The sequence below is a fragment of the Phyllostomus discolor genome, chromosome 6 (genome assembly GCF_004126475.2).
Source record: "Phyllostomus discolor isolate MPI-MPIP mPhyDis1 chromosome 6, mPhyDis1.pri.v3, whole genome shotgun sequence".
Taxonomy (NCBI): Eukaryota; Metazoa; Chordata; class Mammalia; order Chiroptera; family Phyllostomidae; genus Phyllostomus; species Phyllostomus discolor.
Window position 1 is genome coordinate 51903131 of NC_040908.2, and position 19263 is coordinate 51922393.

General features: G+C 47.1%; 1 protein-coding gene across 1 annotated transcript in view; it reads left to right on the forward strand.

Annotated features, from left to right (window-relative positions):
* Window positions 1–19263, forward strand: part of HK2 (hexokinase 2) — a 64348-nt gene that overhangs the window by 8296 nt on the left and 36789 nt on the right. The window contains exon 2 of the mRNA XM_028516202.2: window positions 8770–8932. Within this exon, the coding sequence (XP_028372003.1) occupies window positions 8770–8932 (163 nt within the window). The remainder of the gene's footprint in view (window positions 1–8769; window positions 8933–19263) is intronic.

Consider the following 19263-nt stretch of genomic DNA (forward strand, 5'->3'; position numbering starts at 1 on the left):
ACCTGAAGAAAGTGTTGTGGCAGATCTGTTACCTTTGGTTAGCTGCATTTCAGAAGACAAGAGCCTTAAAGAATCCAGGATCTGCTGTTTTTTCCTCCCCAGCATCTTTTGTTGCTCTTTGTACAACCTTAGTCTTCTCAGGAGTCTGTGAAGGCATTAATATTAATGAAGTCACTGACAGCAGTTACCTGGCTTTCCTGGGATGGGCACACCTGTGCTCCAGGTTAGGGCATTCAGCTGTCTACCGGATGCGTGGGTCCTGCCAGGGACTTGGCTTGTGGTTTGGGGAAGCTTCTCCAAGCCTTGGTTTCCTCATCAAAGATTTGTGGTAAAACACTGGCAAAGGAATAATGCAAAAACTATGAAATTCTTTCAGAACTAAGTTGCAAGCAGCTGTGAGCACCCAGTCACTGGTAGGCATTTAGATTATGGCTCTCCCTTCTGGTTTGACCTCTTTTGAACTCTGGTCTCTTGGCTCTCTGACCGTGCAAGGTGGGCAGAGTGGGGCCTAGTCAGTGCCTTGCCCTTTCTTCTTCCTATATTTTTAAGTTGAAGTATAATATATGCAGGAAACCAAACATACCAGGTAACTACCACCCAGATCCAGTAATAAATCAGCACCAGCAATAACCATCACTTAGTTTAATCACTATGCTGACTTGTACCAGCATAGATCTATTTCTGTACTTAATATAAATGGACTTAAATGTGGTGTGTCTCCATCATGTCTGGCTTTTTCACACAAGTTTATGTTGTGAGATTCACCTAAGTATGTTGTTACAGGTGGTGGTCAGTGATGCCTTCTCATCACTGTGTACCTCCAGGTACTTCCTGTACCTCCAACCCTGTTTTGACGGGTTGAATTAAAGCAGATGAGACTATACCAGAGGGTATGGTGCTTTCTAAAATTATTTTGAGGGAGCTAGGTTGGAGGCTTGGATATATATCTTTAGGACAAGAACACGGGTACTGAGAAAACTGAAATTCAATCAGTTGGTCTGGTTGGGGTCTAGAAGAAGCTAAAAGGTAGGAATTAGCTAGTGTTCATCCAGCACCTCCTGGAGAGTGGCTCTAGTTATTGAATCAGAGATACCCAAAGAGTGGAGAAAGGAAGTTCAGTGGTGCCTCTGTCTCCTTGGCCCTGACGACTATATACTTGTGGAGTTGCTTTCTTATCTGATTTGGCCGTTTTGAACTCAGTACACTTGAGTTCATCCTTCTACCAGGAGGGTGTGTCCTGTAGAAATGAGCGTTTGCTCGGTCAAGTATTTTATGTGTGCTGAGTAAAAGGATTAGGTGATATGATTCAGCTTCTGGTAGAAATAATCCCTAGGACAAGAGTCTTGGAACAGGCAGGGATGATTACCAAACAATTTAAGACAAAGGATAGTTCTTGGGAGTGGGTACCGAGCTCTGAGCTTCCTGACAGCCAAGGCAAAAAGGACAGTGCTCCTGGAGTCAGTAGTCATTTTAATTCCCACAGCAGGAAGCACAGCACGTCCGGGCAGCCAGACTTTCTCCTGGCATTAATCCTGCAGAGAATTGACTGGTGAGCAACAGTGAACAACGTAGCAACTTTAGACAGTGGAGTATCTTTATTATCCTTCCTTCTCTTGATCCCTTGATTAAAAGCGATAGGATTAAATCATGCTCATTTTGAAGGCACTGCATTTAGGAGGTAATGTCATGTAGCAATGGTGAGTAGCTTTCTGGTCATAGAATTCATAATCTTCTTCCAGGATCTTGGGCTTGCCCACACCTCCTGAGCCTTTTCATGTGATCTCTCTAATGTCTCCAGGTTCACATATATTCCCTGACTTGTATATGTACCATAGGTTCTTAGCCCAGAAGCAAGTTCCTCTGAATACTGGTCTCACAGGCCACTTATTCACACCTGTGACACTTCCCATGGGTGCCAGGCATTGAGCTTGCCTTTCTGATCCTACTGAGACCCATCCTTTCCATTTATCTCAGAGACATTTATTGGGTCAATAGTATGAGCTGAGTTCTGTGCTCTTTTTTTTTTTTTAAGAAATATATTCTCTTTTTAAGATTTTATTTATTTATTTTTAGAGAGGGAAGGGAAAGAGAGAGAGAGAGAGAGAGAGAGAGAGAGAGAGAGAGAGAGAGAGAGAGAGGGAGAAAGAAACATCAATGTGCGGTTGCTGGGGGCTGTAGCCTGCAACCCAGGCTTGTGCCCTGACTGGGAATTGAACCTGTGATGCTTTGGTTCACAGCCTGCACTCAATCCACTGAGCTACGCCAGCCAGGGCTTCTGTGCTGTTACAAAGTCCTAGGGAGCAGGAATCTTGATTTCTTTAGTTCTTTTTTTTTTTTTTTGGATGTTTTGTGTGTGTTGTACAACCATCACCACTATCCATTTCCAGAATTGATTTCTTTTAAAATTGTGTTGTAGTTTGTGTTTTGCATAACTGGTTTTCAATAAAGGCTATAAAATGGGAGAAGCTGGGGTCCCAGCAGTGGTCAGAGACTCAGGGATTAAATAGTATGAATAAGATTTGGATGTTGAAATGTACGGGTTCTTCTAACACTTCCCTTTGAAACTGCCTAAGATATTCAAGGTTGAACTTGCAGTGCTTATATAACAAACCGTCTAAGTTGGAATAGTGCTCTCTCTCACACATAAACAGTTTGATCAGGACCATTCTCCTGCTGGGACTCTAGTTTGGCAGTAGCCGCCGGCCATTCAATTGGAAGTTACCAGAAGTTACTGCAAGGTGACACAGGACCTTCCCGACCTGTAGTGGGATTGCCATTTGTTGTTTTTGACAATAGAGTAAGGTGTCTGGGGATCCAAGTTCTAGTCTCACGTGTGTGGCCTTGGCCTACTCCCAGGCCAAGGCTACTCCCTGGCCTCAGTTTCTCTGAGGTCCCTTTCTGGCTCTCTCCTCCAGACCATCCGTTTTGGGGCTTCCCCATACCTGGCTGGGGCTGGGGCTGTCCCACCAGGCCACTGTGCACTTTCAAGTGGCCCCTCTACCAGAGCGACCCTCTGCTCCCTCCATTCCTTGCATTGTTGCTATGGCGTGATTTCCTCTCCTTTTAGTGCTAGTCTGGAGGGAAATGTAGACCCTTAAGGAGATGGGCTTCCCATTTGGGGTGTTACTGTATTTCATAGAAAGTAAGGGGTTAATTTCCCTGTAGACCTCCTCCTGCCTCTACCCATGATTTTGTAGAGGAAGTGGCATGTCTAAGTGGTGTGTTGAGAAAGAAACTGATCAAAATTGCCCAATGAGGAAGTTCTAATCTCAAGATTGCTACATAGGTGTCCTCTGAAACTACTATCTGTTTTTCTTTAATACACACTCTTGTCCATGCAGGCAGATGGCTTCCCCGTACTTCACCCAGGCTTTGCTGCTGGCCTGCGTGTGTTTCCCCAGCCTAGAATGACCCCTCCTTTACCCTTTTAAAGAGAAGTGGCCCAGTGTGATAGGCTACTCCCCCGCTGCAGAAAGAGAAGGGACAATTTGGGGAAACAGCCTCTGTTTTGTTAACCCTGAATGTGACTAAGTAAGTAGGGTTAAGAAGTGTCCTTAATCCCAGGGTGTTGCTTGGCAGAGGGCAGCCTAGGAGAAGAGAAGGGCTGCAAAGAAAAGAAGGGTTATAGAGCTTTATGTTCATTGCCCCATTTATGCCAATGACTCTGTGGTGTTGGGCTATTCATCCCGTTTCATAGGGAGCAAACTGGAGCTCAGACAGAGTGATTCATCCGATGTTATTACACACCCGTGCAAATGCTAGAGCTGGGATTCGACCACTGATTTTTCTGGTGCCACAGCCTGTCCTTTACCATTAGCAGCTGCAGAATGAGGATTGGCCTGAATGATTCTGCTTTGATAATTTCCAATTAAGTACAAGGTTTGTTTTTCCAATTCCCAATACCCAGGATCAACCGAGGATTATTTTACACTTAGCCTAATAGCTTCACTACTGACTTTCAGAAACCCCAGGCAGGAAAGTGGTAAAAATGACTTTAAGAATGTTGATCAGACATTCTCACCATTATCACATTGTTGGCGTGGTAGACACCAGCCCAAGGAGAGGGGAAGATGTTTGATCACCCTGCCCTAAGGTGTCAGCTGGATTAGTCTGGATGGATCTTTGGAATTCTTAATGTTTTCTTAAAAAAATTCCTCATGTCATTCTGATGTGCCTCCAAGTTAGTAACTCTTATCCCGAGTGGCAGAATGGAGACTAGACAGAAGTTACCAGAATAATAGTTTTACCTTAGACTGAAGAAAAGCTTTCTAACAACTAGCACTACCCAACAATAGGAGCTAATCAACTTAGAGAAGTAGTGAGCCTGTCATGCTTAGAAGCATTCAATGAACTGAGGCCTGGTGACTTATTGCGGTGAGAGAGACAAACTTGAATGTTGTCTGTGTTCAGTGGAATTAAGTGTGTTTCCCCAAGGGTCTTCTTTTCTAAGAGTGAATATTTTTAGGCGTGATCCTACTGTCCCGTGTCCTAAATGACTTTCCCCCATGACTCTGGGCCTGGCTCTCCCTCCCTCTCTCTGGTGGCACTGTGGGTAAAATTGGCAGGATTCTGCAAAGTGCATTCACTTCCTTCCCATTCCAGGAAAACTTTCTTTGTATGGAGGCTGCTTCTCGTTTCGGACTTCTGTCTCCCTTGGCCACCCTTCACCCAGCACAGCAGGGCTGGCAAAGGCTTGGTGGGCCCCAGTGGTGTGTTTAGGAATCTGTGACATTAGGTGATTAACCACCCCTTCCTGAATGGCGCTAATAAACTCAAGGCAGAGACACTATTATGCTGTGTAAGAGAGAAAGTTTCGGCCAAGGTGCTATAGTTGCATTTCATATCCTCTCTTAGTTCCATGTGGTGGAGAGGAAACTGAGGCCCTGGGGCCACCCAAGAAACCACAGGACGGAGAAGGTCTGCCCACCTGGGAGGCCAGGCAAGAATGCTGGTCCCAAGGGCCTGGCTTTAGAGCCAGACACACCTCCCTTCTAGCTCCGCCCCTCACCACCAAGTGACCCATTATGAAAGGACAGTGGGGGTGAAGTCAGTAAAGCCACAGGTTGGTGTCTTACAGGTAAAAAATGGTTGACAGAAGGTTCGCTGCTGTAACTATCAGTATCACTTTCATCTGCCATTGAACACTGAAAGATGATTGTAATCTATTGGGTAAAGGGCATCTGACAGAGTGAAGGTCGACTGTTTAACTTGTTAGAGTCTTTCAGGGTTAAAAATGAGAATTGTCAACTGGATTGTTTCCAACAAGCCTTCTCAGCTTAAATATGAAAGTTAAACTGAGAATGGCCACTGCAGAACTGGGGCCACTCCACTCCGCCTTTGCTCTTCCGTGTACGTGACCTCACACTCCAAGAAGTGATGGTACAACCTCCTAAGAAGGCTCTGCTGCCCCATGTGGGTATTCTCCTGCTTTCTTTGCAACACTCAGGGCCATCTGCCCAGTGGGGAGTGGGTGTCAGTGAGGCCCTAGCCCTCTCCTATCTTTGGAAAAGTAGTAATGTGGGAGCTTCAACTCTGCCGTGTATCAAACTCACGATGATGGCCAGAGATATGTCTGCTGCCCCTGCTTCCCTATGCCTTGCCGGGTCAGCTCCATGGGCCGTGCCTGCCGAAGTGTGCCCTTCGTGTCTGCATTGGGGGTTGACAGGAAGAGAAGATGGCCTTTTGATGGGCATGGCTAACCTGAGTGTACCATCATGCCATCTGGCCTATATAGACCCTGTTGTTCAACAGAAGAGGGGACAAGAACATCTAGCAGAGTGGACAGGAACACAGATGGTCCAGGCTGTCCAGTCTAATCCTGGCTTGGTCCTTTGTATCTGTGTGACTTTGGGGCACATTTCCTTTCCCTCTTGGTAGAAGGTGGTTATAACACTGCTCGCCTCACAGGGCTGCTGTGAGAATTTAAATGAGTTAATGGGTGTGAAACTTGAGAACAAGGTCAGTACCACAGAGGGTTTGCTGGTATTACTATTGCCCACAGGGCATCCCAGGCTATTCCTGGATGTAGCCTGGCCTGGTGGTCCTGGACTTTGTACATTCGCATCAAGATGCGTAAGCCACGAGGCAGCCTTCTTGGACCAGCCCAGGTGTCATCGGATCTGAAACAGGCTGCCCCTGCCGTGATTAAAGTTGCCCTGGGCCGGGATCACTGGAGATTTGTCTCCCACTGCACCAGCCAAGAGGGGCCTTGTCTGAAGCTATACTTGTTGACCTTTTGGGGAGCCTCAGACAACATTGTGGGGGAGGCCAGGCCTCCTTGGGAGCACTCTGGCTCCCCCTATGTTGCAGAAAACCCACATCAGTGACCCAACTTGGGCTGGGCTTGGTGTCCCACCACCTGGGAGGCTGAGGCAGACGGTGGGCTCCAGGCAAGTAAGGTGCCAGGAACCTGAAATCAGAAAACAGAATGGACCATTGGATTCTTCCTGCTTCAGACTGGTGGGCTCAGTCTGGGGAAGCTCTTTAATAAACGCTGACAACAAAGAGTTCTGGGAAATCGTCACTTCTGCGAATTGGAAACCCAACATGGCAAGCCTGGTCTCTCTGGCGGGGAGTGGGGGCAGAGGAGCAGTGGCCTAGGGCTTTACCACTTCTCTGCTTCCACTCCCCCTTCCTCACCTGGTGGGTGGATGGTGCGGCCAGCTTTGTTGTGTGGCCACCATGCGGCTGTGGTGGAGGGGGCTGGGCAGATCCACCGGAGTCCATCCTGCTCACAGCTGCTTTCCGCATTTCACTCCAGACTCTGATCTTTCACTTTCTGGGGTTTTATAAGAGTGGTGAAAGATTGAGTGTACTGATCAGGATATTTGAAATGATCTGAAAAGGGCCAATCTCATTATTCTATAAAGGCAGAAACAGGCCCGAAGAGAAGGACACGCCCCAAACCCACAGGGAGTTAGGATACAGCCGGGAAGAGAGTAGATGTGAGGAAGGAGACACAGCGGGAGACACTGGGATTGTCCTCCTGCTGTTTTCTTGGAAATCCTAGGCCACACATTTGGTTAAAAGAGAATCTAACAAGAGTTGACTGAAAGACTGGAAAATATAATAGGCTATATTAATGAGGACATTTGTCTGGGAAAGCTAATAAAAATGTACACTTCTTTGTCAGAATTGGGTAAGGGCAAAGAACACGTGGGCACTGACTTGCGTTACCCTCAGGAACAACCGTGGCTATGGCTATCAGCCGAGCTTTGCCTTTGGAAATCCCGGAGTTCCGAAGCTGGGAGAAGCAGGAGGACCATGGTCTTCACACCTTGAGGGCACAGCAGGGGCCTGGCCCCAAGGCTCCTGACTCTCTCAACCCCCACTCTCCTCGACCAGCAGCCTCCCCTGTCATGGACACTGCCCTGTCACAGACACTGCTGTTGAGAACGGGGAAATCTGTGCCTCTTCAGATGGATTGCTATCTGATCTTTTCTTAGTAGTAGAAAATTGTCAATATTTATGGCCAAGGCAGATGGGTACTTTCCAGAAGGAAACTGCCTTAGAGGGACTCCCGATACTTCTCCTTCTCCTGGTATCATGTTTGGGAGAAGTCCATGTAAGTTTATTTTGGGAACAAGATCACTGACATAACTATGGAAAGCTGCCCCCATCTCTGAAGAGAGGATAGGTTGCATTACTGTTTGTGTAGGTCTCTGTTATGCGTCGGGCACTGTGCTAGGCTCCAGGGATGCGGGGAGCAAATAGACGTGGCTCTTCTTACCCTTGGTGGTTATATTTGGACACTAATAAATGTATATTGCAAAAATGTGGATGGTGTTTTGGAAGGAAAAGCCTGAGTTCTCAGAATAGCGGGAGGACTGACTATTTTATGGGAAGGGCCAGGGGAGGCCTCTGGAGAGAGGCTTGAAGGGTTGGTAAGAGGTCAGATGACAGGTGGTCAGTGGCAGATGAAGAGTGGGGTAAGGAGCTGTGAGGCCCTTGTGAACAGGCTGTGGGGTGGAAGGACGTGTTGGGTGAGTTGGGGACTGAACCAAAGGTAAAGACTGCATAGAAGCGCAGAGGTATGCATTGAGTTTAGGAGGTGGGGAGAGGCCAGACAGTACAGGGCCTTGGAAGGATTTCCAAGGGGTTTGGTTCTAATGGAAAGTCACTGAAAGGTTCTAAGCAGGGAAATAATAGCAGAGTCTGGCTGGGGGTGGAAAATGGTGGAAGACATAAAAGTAGAATTGAGGACTGTGTAAGCCCAGGCAAGAGGTGGCAGCTGCTTGGCCTAGGTTGAGGGGTTAATAGGGTTGACATGACTGGCCTTGTGACATGTGTGTGAGGGATTAAGAGATGAGGGTCAGTAATGAACTCTGGTTCAAGGGGTGTCTTAAAATTAGGCCTCTTTTTCAAAAGTTTTCAGAGGTGTTTTATTTATTTATTTTTGGAGAAGGGAAGGGAGGGAGAAAGAGAGGGAAACATCAATGTGTGTTCTCCTCATGTGTCCCCTACTGGAGACCTGGCCCGCAACCCAGGCATGTGCCCTGACTGGGAATTGAACCCTCTACCCTTCGAAGGCTGGCACTCAATCCACTTAGCTACACCAGCCAGGGCTATTTTTCTAATTTTAATTTTTAGCCTAATTTCTTTTAAACGACAAAGTCTTGTCAAATGGATTCTCGTTGAAGAATGGTCTTACATAACCTATGTATAACAGATTTTGTTCTTTTGAAGGGTTGAGTGGTGTTCTCTGATATAGACACATACCATAATTTATTTAACTTACAGGCCTCCACTCTTGTTTTCCCCTTTTTGCAGGTTGACCAGTATCTCTATCACATGCGTCTTTCTGATGAGACCCTTCTGGAGATATCTAAGCGGTTTCGCAAGGAGATGGAGAAAGGGCTGGGTGCTACCACCCACCCCACTGCCTCAGTGAAGATGCTGCCCACCTTTGTGAGGTCTACTCCAGACGGGACAGGTACTGCACCGTGGGGCAGCGTGGTGGAGGAGATGGCTCTGGCTGCTCCACTGCTGGTGGGAGACTTGGGTGGCTTTGCTCAGGGACCTAAAGAACTGTATATCAGTGAAGGTTCTCTGGTTTGCAGCCTGGCTAATTTAAGCATGAATTAAATTTAATGAAGTCTGTGGGGCAGGTTAGACGGGAAGACTGGCAAAGAGGCTGCGTTGGCAGTCAAGGCAGTCAAGGTAGAAGGTATATCCTTGTCAGGCTAAGCAGGGCCTTGCTGTCAGGTATCTGGTTCCCGTTCCTGTGCTGAGGAAGGCTGCTTGGCTCAGTTTGGGATTTTACGGTTCTGCTGAGATTGCTCTCAGTGATGGTGGTGAACAACAAATGTGCCTCAGATGGTCATGGCCACAGGCCATGGCAGCCTCTGGCCTACCTCACCAGCACATTCCACAGTCTTACTGGAGAAACAGTACGGTACAGATCGTCCTAGGTTGTTCTTGAACTCATTAAAAAAAAAAGAGTATTAAATGTCCAAATAGACTTGGGAGAATGCGAAGAGTCACAGTGCATATTAAGATATTAAAGGCTCTGAAGTTGTACGATAACTTCAAGCTTTGTTTAATCCCGTTATTTGGATTCAGCATTCCTATTTCATGGTGTACCACCAGGCAAGTGATGAATCAAAATGGAGCAAAGGGCATGGTGGAGACTGAAGTTGGAGGGTGGACTGGGGCCAGATCACAGAAGGCCTTGCATGACTGCCTAAAACTTTGAGTCTTTCTTCAGTAACCACTGGCGAATAACCGAAAGCTTTTGAGGGGTGTGAGGATGTTGGGAACTGCCCTGCCTGTTATCAGAAGCTGTAACCCCCGCCAAGGCTAAGGCTGAGGGAATGACCTTGGACCGTAAGCCACCAAAGAGACAAAAGCTTATCTCCCTGGCAGGAGCACCACTTCTGCTCCTTTTACTTCACCCCGCCTGGCCCCCAATGCTTGGTCGGTTAGCCAATGATGGGTAAGATTCCCCAAGGGGGGAATGATCTAAGACAGGCATGATCACGTGAGAGGACCCCAAAGAAGGACTTCGGGGGCTACAGCAAAAGGGGGTGATGGACCCCCGCCCCTCAGCTTTGACAAGCCTGAGTCCTCATTGTCTGCAAGAAATCTCCTAATCTTTTGGCTGCCCTATTTCCCTTGCTCCACCTAAGCCTGAAACAATGACAGGGTGGTGCAGCCCTGTAATGGAAAGGGCGGGTTCCCCTGGTGATCAGACCTAAGAAAGAATATGTAAAATCCTGTGAAACCTGCTTTGTTTAGAATGCTCTCAGTTGAATGATAAAGGTCCAAGCAAGAAGTAAGTTTTTCCTCAAAGTTTTACAGTTCTTTAGCTATCTGACCCTGACTCAAAATAGGCCCTCGGAGGTCCTTTTTATCTATTGTTTGATCCTTACTTCCTGGCAATGTTTAATGAGCTTCACCTGAATTCCTGTGTAAACAAACCCAATAAAAGCCTGCTGGGGTGGGAGAACGGGACGCTCTCCCCTAGGGAGGGTGGCCAAGGCACTCCCCACTAGAGAGAGTGGCCATTCCGTCCCTATTTCTCCACAGGACTCATTTGTCCGTGTGCATGTTTTTCTCGTGTTTCAACGAGCCATCCGCAGCGTTCCGCAGTCACTGCCGGTCAGTGGCCGTGTCATGAGGAGAGCTGTCTCGGTGTAACAGGCATCATCAGCAGTATATGCAGAGTGGAAGAGGCGTGATGCAGCTGGTGGATGAGCACAGGACAGTGACCCGGGTGGTATGTGGTCGGCAGGGCTGAGAGAGAATTCTATGGTGATTCCAGGATGTTAAGCCCAGCTGCTTGGGGGTGGCAATATCCTCAGAGAAGGAAATAGTCTCCCTGGCTGGTGTGGCTCAGTGGATTGAGTCCCAGCCTGTGAACCAAAGTGTCGCTGGATCAGGTCCCAGTCAGGGCACGCACTTGGGTTGCGGGCCAGGTCCTCAGTAGGGTGTGCTTGAGAGACAACCACACGTTGGTGTTTCTCTCCCTTTCTCCATCTCTCCCCTTCTCTCTAAAAAATAAATAAATAAAATCTTAAAAGAGAGAGAGGGGTAAGGAGCCAAGTTGTGTCACATGGCTGGTTTCATTTAACCTTCCCAAACACCTTCCATTTTGGAGATGAGGGAGCTGTGGGGCCATGAAGGGTGAGGGGTGTCGGACAGCCACCCACTTCTAGAGGGTGGGAGAAGGAGCCCAAGAGCCAGGGCAGCTGAAGAACCAGGAAGTCCCAGAACCTGAGGGAGGAGAGACAGCCCCGAGGAGCTGGTCACTAGTGAGGCATCTGCAGAGAAGTCCTGGGGGTTGGGGTGGGGCCTGGGACACCCCGGGCTTGTTCACATGCCACGTGCCTTCAGTATTTCCACCACGCCTGCATCCTTGAGGCTTACCTGCCTGAGAGCTGCTAGGGACCTAGTTTGGCTAACAAGAATTTGTACCTTTCTGTAATTCCTAAAGTAAGTATGTGTTTGCTGAAGACTTGGGACCCAGCCTGGACCCAAGGGCATGCGTGACCTTGTTCAGGATTGTCCTCTGACTGTGTGTGTCTCAGCCCTTCAAAGAGCTCCGTGGGGTGAGGGGCCTCCCCCAGTTCTCCAGTGTCCCTTGTATGTCCTGGAGTTTGGCACCTATTGTACCTGCCACTCCCTCTGACTGGCGGCCACGCTTGTTTCTATTTGACATTTTGATAAATCTACCAGTTCCTTAAGGCCAAGGACCTTGTCTTTATTTCAGGCCCTAGCACTAAGCCAGTACCTGAATATTTACTAAATGTATATCATGGGTAAGGGGTTTTTTGGAGCTCCAACATGCACTCACTCATTTACTTTCACAAAACCCTACAAGGAAGTGGGTACCAATTTTATACATTCATACACACACACACGCACATACATACATACATATACACATATACTTTTTTAGATGAGGAATTTGAATCACTTGCCTAAGGCCACACAGCTAATGAGAGGCCTGGTCAAGATTCAAACTCATCTATGTCAAAGGTCAAGCATTAGGACATCATGTCGTATGAGCATGATCAGAGCACGCCAGCACATCAGGTTGGGTTTGAATGTCTGAACTGTAGTGCAGGCAGGTGAATAAGTTTGCTGGAGAGAACAAGGTATGGGACCCGCTTTTTTTCTCCCTGTCGCTTTCCTAAGATTGGAGGCGCAGAGCCCACCTCTGTCTCTTGAGGTTTGCCCTGGTGGCTGCACTGTGTGGTCATTAGTCTCCTTCCCTGGTCTCAGGGCGGGGTCCCGGGAGCCCATCTGTGCCCACCTCTGCCCAGTGTGGAGCGGCAGGCATGCGTTTGGCCTCTGTGAGCGTGAGTTGCCTGGATCGAGGATGGGAGCCAGAGGCCAACTCCTGTGTCTGTCTGGGGTTGAAGGGTCTGGGGTAGGATTTGTCTGTCTGACCTTTCCATACAGAAACAGTGAGACTTTACACGGTGTTTGTGAAACCCAGAGTGCTTCTTTATAATCGCTAATTCTACAGTGCGAATGGAGATGGTGTGTAAAAAGAATACTGTGCATTGATGTTTTATTCACTTAAGCAGAGCAAGTGCCCCTTAGAGAACTGGAGACCAGATGACAGGAAACCCAGCCCCGTGGGTTTTCACTGGCGGGAGGGCCCAGGGCTGAGCTCTTTATCTCCGCTCCCTGGGACTCAACATTTTCTCCTTTGTACAGTGAGAGGTGGACCCAGCAGACCCAGTCTGCTTGCATGTGTACTAGAACTAGTGTTCGAGTATTTACACACAAAGTTTTTTGCAATGCTGTAAAGAGGGAAAAACCCGAAAGTCCATTAGTTGGGCACTGGTCAATTAATGCAGAAAACAGCCCTCTGCAACTGACCCAAGGCATGGGATAGATTTATCTGCGTTTACATTCTGCGGAGTCACGTGTACGTTTGCGTGTGCACAGGTGTATAATGTTCCAAGCAGATACTAGTATATTGAACTACTGAAACTGGTTATCCTGGGATGTGAGGCTGGCAATAACTAGTTAAGTTGGAAGGTGTGTGTATGACAACTCAGCAATTCCAGCTATAACTTGAATGGACTCCCGTACGAACTCAAGGAGACGTGTCCAAGAATGCTCAGAGCAGTGTTGCTTATGACAGCATTTTGGGAATAGTTTATGGAAGAGTCACGTGGTGGCATGCTATACAGCATGGCACATCTGTGAGCATGTGTAAATCGGGCACGTCTCAAAAACAAGGAGTGATGGATTGTAGAAGGCCATGGACCGCATGGTAGTGGAATGTCGATGAAAAAAAGTCACTCAGAGCAATGCTACGCATTGCTCATGGACATACACGCATCATAGGACTATGTAAACTGGGAAACGCACACCAGGTGCATGAGAGAGGTTGCGTCTTGGGGGAGACAGGGAACTGCAGAGGGGAACGTGAGAGCATGTGACTGAAAGTGGTCGGCATCAAGGCTTCCAGTTTTCTGTTTTGTTCGCTGGGGTGATGAGCTATGAGATGACATCAAGGACCAGAGATGCTTCAATAGATAAAGCCTGTAAAAAATAAAAATTCTGAAAAGCTCTTAAAGAAAGATCAAATAAAGTAGAAGTGCCTCTGGGGCCGTGAGTTGGGCCAGAGAGGGATTTTCCCGGTGCCCTCCATTAATGAAACGTCTTCACTCATATCTGTTTTCTATATTGGGGTCCTGTATTTAAAAATAAAAATTCTCTTTTGTTGGTGGTTCTCCGGTAAAGTGCTGTGAGGAGCACAGTGTGTGGGAACCGTGGACTTTCCCCGGGATGTGGTCACACAGCCCGTGGGCCTTGCTGGTCGCCTGCTTCCTGGCCCAGCCACAGTCTGGGCGCTGCTGCTGTCACTGGAGATTCTCTTCCACGGAAGGCTGGAGAACTTGCTCAGCCGGTGTCGACTCCACGTTGGCCTTTCTCAGAACCTTTCTCAGCGCATTCCTTTTCAGTGTTACTTTTTAAATCTGGGAAATTAAACCTCAGATTTCAATTTCTGATCTTAGAGGGACCTAATCTTCAAATCAGTGGCTCTCTAACTTTTCTGGACTACATACTCACAGTAAGAAACGCGTATGTTTAAACACTGGTATACAACTGATACATATTTCAGGGGCCAATATATATTCTTAAATATGATGCAATCAGATCTATTACCTTCTAGTTTTTAGAAAAGTTGCTAATTATGACCCACTAAATGTTTTTCAGCTTGCAGTTACCCAGTCACTGCCTTCAGTGCGCCCCACCCAGTCTCGTCCTGAATGGGCGCCTGTGACATTGGCTACTTCTTTCCGGGGGTGAGAGGTGGTTTCAGGCCCGTGTGTGCTGCGGGGTGAAGATCAGAATTCTAGGTTTAGGTGGGGTTGAATTCTGGCTGCTTTAGAGCATTTCATTTATGCTCTGATCCTCCATTTTCTTATTTGTGAAAAGGAATCATCAGAGGGTTGGCTAAACTGAGAATTAATGGAGAATCAGGTGACTTTCTTTCACTCACCACAGCAAGACACGCCCCAGCATGGGTTTTATGGAGAGAGGATCGGTGAGCCTCCTGAGGTTCTTTTGGAGGGAGAAGTCTGAGAGTTCATCCCCATCACCAGACGCCCTGCATTTTGGAGTGAGGACCAAGCCCATTACACTGAAGGAAAATGAATCCTGTGTTATGGCTCCAGTCCTGGTGAGAAGGAAGGTCCTAACCATCTCATGGTAATTGAAGTCCTAGTAGAACCTGTGGGAGAGGCGTCAGGAAGTGTCAGGCTGTTCACGTATGTGATGGAGGCTTCCATCACTCTGGAGGAAAATGAACCCCTCGTTATGGGTTGAGTTCTTGGCGAGAAGGAAGGGAGTGTCAGCAGCCACTGAGCCCTGTCAGGGCTGATTTCAAAATACCCATGCTTCACAGATGTGTGGGCCACTCAGTGGGAACAAATGTAGTTGGTACCGATGGAAATGAAATATGCATAGAGGGTCCAAGAATGTCTTACTCAGATGACTGAATTTGGTGTCATCTGGGGTATGTATATAAAATAAAAATACCTATTTTTTCCCACCAAAAAGTTTAAAAATGTTGAAGAACTGTGTGACAAACATCTGTATACAAACTACCTAGATTTTACATTAGTGTTTACTATTTACTAGGCTTGCTTTCTCACGCTCCTGCATCCTTCTAGTCACCTTTCCGTTGTTCCGTCTGAACCATTGCAAAGTAATTGCAGAAGTCAGTTCCGCTCTAGAACTTCAGCATGTGCATTGTTAACTAGAGTTCAGTATTTTCTCTTTTTTTTCTTTTGGTGCAAAATTGCATATGGTGAGATGGCAAATATTAAGTATCTGATGAACTGACAAACACATAGACCTGTTTAATGCCGCCCCCACTAAATAGAAGAGGACATTGCCATCAGCCTGGGAAGTTCCCTCCTGCCCCGTCCCAAGCAACCTCTGTCCCCAGAAGCAAATGCTATTTAAGCTTTCCCACGTGTGTTAGTTTTCCTTGTCCTAGAACACTCTGTAACTATAATCACACAATATTTTGGCTTTATGGAAGGCATCACTTACCTGTTGTAACCTAGGCTTTATCCAGATTGTGTGTTCGTTCCTTTTTTGGGTGCTGATGCCACGGTATGATCGGAATCCTATATGACATGAATATTGACATACAATTTTTGCCTACAGCCGCTGTAAACATTCTTGCATGAGAATGTCCTCTTTGTGAACACAAGTGTTCATTTTCTTGGGTCCACAACTAGGAATGGAATTGCTGGGTCATGGAGTTTAGGGTATATTTAATTTATAATAAACTCCAGATCTTTTCCAAAAGTAGCTGAACCATTTTAGAATCCCACCAATGATGTATGAGAGTTCCACTGGCCCCATATCACCAATATTTGTTTTCTAGCTCCCTCCCACCCCACCCCGCCATCCTTTTGTTTTTGGCAGTTCAGGGCTGAGTCAAGTGTTCCTTTGTACTTGCCAGGAATCCCACCATGCTGACTTCTCTCTAGGCAGCCCTAACCTCAGCTACGGTTGTGCATGGGATTGTCGTGCCAGCCCCAACCACAGTCCTCAGTCCGCAGGGGCCACCACACAGCTCAGGGATCTGGCTCTCAGAGGACAGTTTCATCTTAAGAGGAAATGTAGGCATACTTGACACCATTTAAGGAGCACCCATGATGTCGGTACTAGGCTATTTGCCTAAATAATCTGTTTTGCCCTCCATGTAAGCTACAAGAGAGGCATTTCTCAATTTAACAATGAGGCAGCTATTAAGGGTTGGTGCCAAGGTCATGTGTGGCCAATTAGTGGCAGAGTTGAGATTTAAGCACAGGTAGCTCTGACTCCGTGGCCCTAAGAGTCGTAGTTTACATCGGCTCATGCTGCTGAACAAGAGTTGCTAGAGCAAATCAGATGATCTTTTTCAATAGATCATAAATATGGGTTGGCTTCGTACCATTATAATAAGAAGCTCAAGTAATAAGAACCCAACCAAAAGTACTTGAAGAGTCTAACTTCATGTTCCAACTTAGAAATACATTCTTTTTGTAGTGTCTTTATCACCCTCGTCTTGACACTTAAGGTACAACGATGTCTCATAGGCAGAGTGAGATGAAGACTTTGCTGTATCAATCATTTGACACTTCCCTAGTTCCATCAGTTGTGAATTATTTTCACGGGTGAGTGTATCTCCACCCTCCAGCCGGATTTAGCCCCGCTTAGGGAACAGGGAGAGATGATGGTGATCGTGATGACAGTGGAGAATTGCAGGCTTTTTAAATGCCAGGTACTGTGGTAAGAAATGCATTTGAGCTGTTTCATTAATTCTCACCATGACCCGATACTAGGCAGTTTGAACCCCATTGTATGTAAAGACTAGATTTAGAGGGATTAGGCAACTTGCCCAAAGTCCCAGAGCCAGCAAGTGGAAGTGTTGGGATTTGAACCCAGCTAGCTGTGTGCCAATGCCCGGACTCTTGGGCACACCACTAGTGGTGTATTTTAAGCTTATCTACCCCTCCTCCCACTGCTAACACAAGGCATTACTTTTTCTCTTAGTAATGCAGGCTTGGCTGTTCAGCTTACTTGGTAAAGACCCCCGAGGCTGGTCCTCTGTGTGGCAGCAGTGCGCTGAGCTGTCTTGTGCCTTGCCTTTGAAAAGTGAAAATTATGCTGGGAAGATAAGGCCTACACAGATAGAGTGATTACAGAGTGATATGAGTCACATAACACAAGCACTTGATGGGATACAGAGAGATTAGCCTGGTGATAGATTGTGTGGATGCTGGTAAAACCCTGAAAGGAGCCCTTATCTCGGTCGCTCAGCATTGTATCCACAGCCAGACAGTGGAGATAGATCAGTAGCATGCACACAAATTAATAAGTGGGTATATATGGTGTCTACAATATGAACTGGAGATTGTATTGATAAATGGCCTCCATATAATAGTAGCTAGAGTTTATGAAACATTTACATGCATTGTGCCAAACACCTTATGCTTTCTTTGCCTTGAATCTTGATAAAAAACTCTGTGTGCGTGTGTGTATGTGTGTGTGTGTGTGTGTGTGTGTCTGTGTCCTGGGGAGTGGTGGGGGTGGTGCTGGCTAGACTAGGTTATTACTATCCCCTTTTAGCAGATGATGAAATCTGTGTATTAGATTTCTAATAACTTACCCCAAGCATATGGTTAAAACAGGATTTGAACCCAGTTCTGCCTGGCTGAAAATTTTAACACACTCAGCACCTACACAATATTGAAACATAATCATGTTTTAATACTTTGAAGAGTGGTTTCACATCTGTGGAGCTAATGGAATAAGTACCTCTCTGTGACTGGCACGTATTTTAAGCTTAAGAAACATTTCCCGATATAGAAGTACCAGGAAGGTGCATTCCGATGGTGCCGTGGATGTTTTTGGCAGGGGGTGGGGAGGCATTCATAACGTGTTTATGCACTGCAGGCCCTTTCCTCCAACCAGAGCAGCTCTGTCTCTTTCTCTCTGTTTTGGCATTTGGCATCCTGTTGCTTAGAATAGTTTGGAAACCAGTGACGGGGAAGATCAGATTTCCCTATTCCTTGACTGCGGCAGACGCCAGCATTAACTGACTGTGTGATTTGATACCTTTAATAGCGTGGAGTTACTTTATTTCTGAACGATGGAGTGGAGACTGGCATTATATCATAACAAGTAGCTGGGACCTTGGAGCTTAAGAAGAGGCTGCCAGATGTGGTAGTGACCATGGCGGGTCCAGGTACATGGGAAACATGTGCCTTGGAACCTGTGTCTGGAAAAGTTAGTTTTGCTGAATTACCTACCCAGGACCAGGAGATTTATTTTTTTAGTTCTCCTCTTAATCAGAGTCCATGCTGTGCACTCTCAGAGCAGTCCATAGAGGTGCCCTGGCAGGCACTGGAAATCTAAAGGATAAACAAGGTCTCTCAACCCAGAGCCACCCAGTGGAGGAAGAGTAGAATGTTCACTGTAGCCTCCTGGTGCCCCCCTGAGACATTTGTATTTTGCAGGCTAGGGAGGAGGTCCCTTTGGGGACATTGAGTTTTTATAAAGTCACTTCAGGAACTCAATGTGAACGATGGCTGTGTGTCTTTGACCTACATCAAAGTTCAAGGCTGCATGCCTGGGGCAGTGGGTGCGAACGAAGGAAGGGCTGATGCCCTGCCGGTTGAGTCTGACATGGCTCTCAGGTGACCAGCCATCCAATTTGCCCAGGAGTCTCCTAGTTCAGCACTGAAGTCCCATGTGGATCCGGGGCCCACCAGAGTGGTTGGCCGCCCTACATAGCCCTGGGTGCCTGGTCTTCATCACCGCCTGACCTGACTATATCGCGGCAGCCCCCCTCCAGCCCCTGGCTCTAGAGCCCTCATCTGCAGTGCTACTGGAGTCTGCTTGGAAACACACACCTGACCCTCTGTTCAAAACTGAAGTCCTTGGCATTGGCATTTACTGCGTCCTTGTAGCCATGTCGTAGGAGCTCTGGGTTGTAGCCACTCTAGATGTAGCTACATTCTGTGAGCAAGCCACGAACTCCTGTACATGTCTCCTTTTCTCTCTCCGGTAACTCCACACCCATGCACTAAGGCCTGGCGGTCTCTGTTGCTCTCAGAGCAGCCTTCCTCATCTGAGCAGAAATAGCCATTCCTTCTATGAGGGGGAAACCCCCGCAAACCTCTGGAATTTATTTATAAAAAACCTTGTATTTATTCTTACATATTTAAACTTCAGTCACCTTCAGAGTACTCTCCATTTGATGTAGCACACCTATTGAGACTTTTTTCCCACTGC